Source organism: Phodopus roborovskii, unplaced genomic scaffold (assembly GCF_943737965.1).
Source record: "Phodopus roborovskii unplaced genomic scaffold, PHOROB, whole genome shotgun sequence".
NCBI lineage: Eukaryota > Metazoa > Chordata > Mammalia > Rodentia > Cricetidae > Phodopus > Phodopus roborovskii.
This window is the reverse complement of record NW_026126459.1, coordinates 24,745,196-24,751,960: the sequence shown is the minus strand read 5'-3', so window position 1 is coordinate 24,751,960 and position 6,765 is coordinate 24,745,196. Positions and strand designations below refer to the sequence as shown.

At 50.2% G+C, this 6,765-nt stretch overlaps 1 protein-coding gene across 1 annotated transcript; it reads left to right on the top strand.

The window, feature by feature from the left end:
- Positions 1-308: 308 nt before the first annotated feature.
- Krt5 (keratin 5) lies at positions 309-5,741 on the top strand. The gene is made up of 9 exons (XM_051189954.1): positions 309-963; positions 1,473-1,687; positions 2,411-2,471; positions 2,579-2,674; positions 2,795-2,959; positions 3,267-3,392; positions 3,726-3,946; positions 4,656-4,690; positions 5,078-5,741. Exons 1-9 carry the CDS (start codon positions 412-414, stop codon positions 5,383-5,385), a joined length of 1,779 nt encoding a protein of 592 aa, XP_051045911.1. The 5' UTR covers positions 309-411; the 3' UTR covers positions 5,386-5,741.
- Positions 5,742-6,765: the final 1,024 nt, after the last annotated feature.

The following is a 6,765-nucleotide window of genomic DNA, read 5'->3' as shown; positions in this document are numbered from 1 at the left end:
GGTCATGGGCAAATGTTACTTACTTCCTGGCATCCTTCTAGGCTACACACAGCACCCAGATCTTGTGATAACAAGAGACAGTTGGCAGCACCCCCCTACACATTGCCACGACATCAGCACTACAAGAAAGGGTTATTTCTAACTGAGGAGAGCCTGCTGGGAGCATCTGCACCCGCACCACTGTGCAGGTGTTCTGGGTGAGCTCACAGCTGCCCCCCAGGCATGCCCAGCCCACTAATCATTCACAGCTCGACAGCTCTCCTGCCCAACCCACTTCTAAGAGGGAATAAAAGGGGACCTTGGAGCTCCTAAGTAACAGAGCCACCCACAGCGTCCTGTTGAGCTCCGACCTCGCCAGCACCTCCCCACCACCAGCACCCAGTGCTCTTGCTCCTCCAGGAACAAACCATCATGTCTCGCCAGTCCAGTGTGTCCTTCCGAAGCGGGGGCAGCCGCTCTTTCAGTGCCGCCTCTGCCATCACCCCGTCTGTCTCTCGAACCAGCTTCAGCTCGGTGTCCCGCAGTGGTGGTGGTGGTGGTGGCAGGGTCAGCCTTGGGGGTGCTTATGGAGCAGGTGGCTATGGCAGCCGGAGCCTGTACAATGTGGGGGGCTCCAAAAGGATATCATTCAGTTCTGGCGGTGGCAGCTTCAGGAACCGGTTTGGTGCTGGTGCTGGTGCTGGAGGCAGCTTTGGCTTTGGAGGAGGAGCTGGCAGTGGATTTGGCTTCGGTGGTGGTGCTGGTAGTGGTTTTGGCTTCGGTGGTGGAGCAGGCTTTGGTGGTGGCTATGGGGGCGCTGGTTTCCCCGTGTGCCCCCCTGGAGGCATCCAAGAGGTCACCGTTAACCAGAACCTCCTCACCCCTCTGAACCTGCAAATTGACCCCACCATCCAGCGTGTGAGGACTGAGGAGCGTGAGCAGATCAAGACCCTCAACAACAAGTTTGCCTCCTTCATCGACAAGGTGAGACTTGGTTCTTTCTAGAGCAGCCAACATGGGAATAGGCTCTGGAGGGAATGGCAGAGGCAGAGGTGGAGGGAAAATAACTCTAGGCTTTGTCTAACACTGCCATAGTTTCCAGTTGACTCTGTCCTGACTTAGTCTCCTCTTTAGTTAGACTGGCAGCTGGCAATCAGGGCCAGAGTTCTTCTCCTCCAGAGATGCCCCATGAGGTTTGCCTGATTCCATTGGGCTGAGATGAGTTCAGGCCTCTCATAACGGGATTCCACAGAGGCCAAGGTGTCTATTAGGACAGTCTGGGAGCTTTACTAGCCCCAGTGAATTGGAACACATTGGGCTCTCTGTGCCCTGGGAGGATGTTGGGAGCTGTACTGCCTATTGTCTCTCACATGTCACAGGCTAGGCACTGAATACAAAGTTTGGTGGAACAGCATGGGACAAGTGGCACATAGTAAAAATGTCACAGAAGCCTGAAACCCAACCTTCTCCCTCTCTCACACTGCCCCTTCCAGGTGAGGTTCCTGGAGCAGCAAAACAAGGTCCTAGACACCAAGTGGACCCTGCTGCAGGAGCAGGGCACAAAGACCGTGAGGCAGAACCTGGAGCCATTGTTTGAGCAGTACATCAGCAACCTCAGGAGACAGCTGGATGGGGTCCTGGGGGAGAGGGGCCGCCTGGACTCAGAGCTGAGGAACATGCAGGATCTGGTGGAGGACTTCAAGAACAAGTGAGTTGTAATGCGGGGGAAAGAGAGGCACTGGGGTCACACTAGTTATGCTCCATAGCCAGACTGAGGCATCTATCTTCCCCATGGGCTGGAAGCATGTGCATTACACCACCAAGAAATGGCTCTAAGTTTTTGTTTAGAAAGTTCAAGTCCCAGACTCAGTGCCCTCTTACTTACCACCTGCCCGGCCAGCAGTGTGTGTTCCTAGCACCATCTGGTGAACCATGCCATCCTGGAACCCTCACTCTCTGGGACTCTCCTCCCAGTGCCCTTACAACATGCAGCACAGCCCTTGGTAGTTTGCTCTCAAAACAGAACCCAGCTTGGTGGCTCCAAGAATCCTTTTAGCCTCATAAATCAGCTACTGATTCAGTGGGCTGCTAGTGTTTTTATTTCTTTGTGTGTTCTTGGAGAGTGAACTCAGGAATTTGTGTATGCTAAGCAAGTGCTCTGCCACTGAGCTGTACCCCCACCTCTACAGGATTATTGCTGAAACAAACGAATAGTAATAATACTAGATGAGTAGGTGACGGGCAGTTTGTAAGAAGGCAACATATCACAGGGTAAGGACTTGTCCAGGGCTTGTGGTGCCCCCTACTTCTCTGCCTATGAGATGTGAACAGCCTCCTTCCAGTGTGAAATCATGCTCACAGTGACTGCGCAAAGAGACCCTTAAGCTGGCCCCTGTTACTCAACCAATACTTCCGGTCCCTTTACCACCAGGTACGAGGATGAGATCAACAAGCGTACCACTGCTGAGAATGAGTTTGTGATGCTGAAGAAGGTGTGTGTGGTGAAGAGAACCTGTAGCCCTGGGCTGTGCTCTCCTGGGGGTGGAGCCATTTAAGGCAGGTACATGTTATTTGATGGCAGCCACCCCTATCTCCTTAGGACGTGGATGCTGCCTACATGAACAAGGTGGAACTGGAGGCCAAGGTGGACGCCCTGATGGACGAGATCAACTTCATGAAGATGTTCTTTGATGCGGTGAGCAATTAACCTACATTTCCCCATGGGTATTTTATTGTGATACAATAAATGGAAGATTTAAATGAAACTCACATTAAATAACAGGATCAGATGAATAACTTTACATGTCCCTTTTAGGAGCTGTCCCAGATGCAGACACACGTCTCAGACACATCCGTAGTCCTATCCATGGACAACAACCGCAGCCTGGACCTGGACAGCATTATCGCTGAGGTCAAGGCACAGTATGAGGACATTGCCAACCGCAGCCGGACAGAGGCTGAGTCCTGGTACCAGACCAAGGTGGGTGCCTGGGTGACTATCCCCCAAGCGGCAAGATGTACCTGTCTAGGAATATCTAGGTTCCAGACCAGGGCAAAACTAAGGACAGGACTCCCAGGACTACTGAGTCCATTTGGGATAAACTCTACATGGGAAGAGTTCCATGGCAGTACCTTTAGGAGAACTAAAGACCCTCAAGAAGTTACTTAAGAAAAGCTCCATCTTACAAAGGCCCAAACCAGCCCCAGACCCTAGAATCCATCACTTACCACTTCTTGACAGTTCCACTCTGTGCTAACTGTGTCTTCCTTCTTTTTGGTGGCATTAGTATGAGGAGCTGCAACAGACAGCTGGTCGGCATGGCGATGACCTTCGAAACACCAAGCATGAGATCTCTGAAATGAACCGGATGATCCAGAGGCTGAGATCGGAGATCGACAACGTCAAGAAGCAGGTAGGGAGGACTTAAAAGCGGAGAAAGAAGGGCATTGGACTTAGAATGGGAGAAATCTATTGCTTTGCATTTGACACAGATGTATACACACACACACACTCATGCATGCATGCATGTATACACACATACACACACACACACACATGCACTCACACATGTACACACAGCTGGAACAATTCACAATGTTGCCATTTTCACCACTCATAGAGCCCAGGATGTACTGAGTTCTTTCTAGGCCTCCAGGTTCGCTATCTCTGACTTAGACTCTCAGAAATGAACAGTTTGGACAGTTCAGCTACTAAAGCATCCCCACTGCTCCTTTTCTCTCTGCAGTGTGCCAACCTACAGAATGCCATCGCTGATGCTGAGCAGCGTGGAGAGCTGGCTCTCAAAGATGCCAGGAACAAGTTGACAGAGCTAGAGGAGGCCCTGCAGAAGGCCAAGCAGGACATGGCTCGGCTGCTACGCGAGTACCAGGAGCTCATGAACACCAAGCTGGCTCTGGATGTGGAGATCGCCACCTACCGCAAGCTGCTGGAGGGCGAGGAGTGCAGGTGGGCAGATATCATGTCCCTGAGGTGTGCTCTCCTTTGGGAAAGGAGAGTTTGATGGAGAGTGCCAGATACACTTACAAATGGCTGAACATCATCCAATGTCAGTCTGACATGTGGGCTCACCACAGGCTTTGACTGGGTCTTTGGCTTACTTACTCCCCATTCCATTCTCTTGGGCTCTGCCTTCCTCCATCAGCTAAGTACCTCAGCAGATGTACCCTGCACCATGTCCTTTCCTTGTCACCCTTATTCTCCTCCTCCTCTGAGAAGACTTTCATGACAACTCCAGCCAACTGAAACTCGTTTCCTCTGTGTTCTCAAACTACTGTGTGTTCTTCATTTTTTCTGTCACAGGCGTTGTTAACCTTGAGGTTCCCTCTGGCTGGAGGTCTCCTGCAGAATGCAGGAATCAATGGCAATGCCTGCTTTATGTATATTCATAGTATCGCTGTTGCTTACTCATACTTTCCAGCAACTGGATGGAGGAGAACGGGAATTATGATTTTCCATTGACAGCCTAGCTCTGGTTCGTGTCCTCTTCATTGGACAGTCTTTCCAGAGAGCACGATCTTTTCTAACTTACAGGAATTTAGAGATAGGAAGGTGCCTGGCTTTGGTGTGACCCTAACCATGACAATGACAATGACTGACAGCCTTGCTGTTTTGGAGCAGCAGTTTTTCACTCTTACCCAAACTTTTTGCCTTTCAGGCTGAGTGGAGAAGGAGTTGGACCAGTCAACATCTGTAAGTAACTTAGAATGTCAACTCAGAATCCTGATGTTTCTTCTAGATAGTAGACATTCCCCATCCTAGTACATGATTATCAGATAGCAAGAAGCAAGTAGGAGGAGGACAGAAAACAGGCAGGGACATGAGGTGATGCAACTCCATCCGATCTCCTATAGGATCATATATGTTGAGCTTTGTCCTTAATCCTTGCCTCTACCAAATGCCTGGCTATGCCTTGCCCCTTGTGTTATCTGTCAGGGATCCCGACTGAATAATTTAGTTCTTCTGACCCATTCTGCTACTTTGAAAAAAAAGCCAGGTATACATTTTACCCCAGGCAGGATGCTAGCTGTGTGGAATAAATCTGACAGAGCATCTCACCCATTCCTCCTTTCTCCACAGCTGTTGTCACAAACAGTGTCTCTTCTGGCTACGGAGGAGGCAGCCTTGGCTTCGGCGGTGGCAGTGGCTTTGGCGGTGGCAGTGGCTTTGGCGGTGGCCTCGGCAGCGGTCTTGGTGGAGGTGGCAGTGGAAGCTACTATTCCAGCAGCAGCGGGGGTGCTGGTCTGGGTGGTGGGCTAAGTGTGGGGGGCTCTGGCTTCAGTGCAAGCAGTGGCCGAGGCATGGGCTTTGGCAGCGGTGGAGGCAGCAGCTCCAGTGTCAAATTTGTCTCTACCACCTCCTCCTCCCGGAGGAGCTTCAAGAGCTAAGATGAGCCTGCTGCAAGACCCTGGCCCCCATGGGCAGCCCCAGGCCCACGGAGACTGCTCTTCTTCCAAGCAGTCACCCAGGCCTACTCTTTCTGGAGAGTAGTCTAGACCAAGCCTACTGCAGAATCATGTGTTTTGCTTCCCAGGGGGCAATGAACCCAACCTCTGGCCTCCCATGACACACTTGTGCTGCAAGTCAGTTTTTAGGGTACTTATAGATGGTCTTCGATGACACAGACAACCAAAGTTTTCCAGAATGTCAGTCACCAAAAACAGAATCCCTACCCTGACCCCCACCTTAATTCTGGTTCTGACTTCCTCCAGAGTATGTTCAATAAAATGCTTTTATAATATAAGCCTCCGAGTAGAATGGTTTTCTCCAGGTCTACAGTCATTCTGGAGATACCTTGAGGTGGGATCTGTCAGGTGTGCTTGGTTTCTTTGATGATTCCTAGGGAGGGCAGGAGGGCCTGAAAGGGAGAGTGTACTGTGGGTGGTCCACAGGTTCCAAGATCAAGGAGGAAGTTGCAGAAGCTCAAGCAGTGAGGCAGTCTCCACGAAGGGGAGTGTCCACTGAGTCACACTTCTGTAGATGTTAGAGCTCTATGTTATGGGGGAGGGGAGACTATTAAGGCAGGTTGATTGGTCAGGAACAGATAAATGGGCAAATGGGTTTAACTAAGGTTGATAAATGAAGAATTAATTGTCACAGGGCTCCAAAAGGCCTAAAAGATGCTGAGGTTTTCTAACATCACAGATACTAAGAGGGTCAATGCAATGAGCACTTCTTGACAGTGTCAGGGATGTAGTACTTCACAGATCACCAAGTAACATTGGTGATTGACCTGAGATAGCAGGACCTCTGGGTGTGATGCTGATATTCTCTCTTAGGAGAGTTCCCTTGCACTCTTGCAGGAGTGTTTGTATAAAATAAATCTCCTTTAAGGGTGTCCAGGAAGCCATGTTGTGAGCTCAGAGGCGGACGCTGTTACAAAAGGCCTGAACAGAGTGTTGTGAGCCAAACTTATGAGATGCATGGGTTGGGCGAGGCAGTTCTTTCAGCAATATTTGTTGTAGGAACTTTATTGCTATGACCTTAAGGCTGTGGAACTCTATTGTGCAGAACAAGTCATTCTTTCCAAGTATAAACAGAGGCCTGCTATGTTGTATGGAGTAAATGGAGCCATCTTCTCTTCATCTCCGAGTAGATACCATGAAGCAGGCCATCAGAGCATCTGTTCCATTGACCCTGCTGGGCAGCTGTTTGAACTTGGGAATGAAGGTCCACAAAGTCCATTTCTTTCAAGAAAGTTTGTAGGTGTCAAAGACTCAATCTCTTGGCTCAGACTCGGGTATTTATGAGATGATATGACTGTGGGG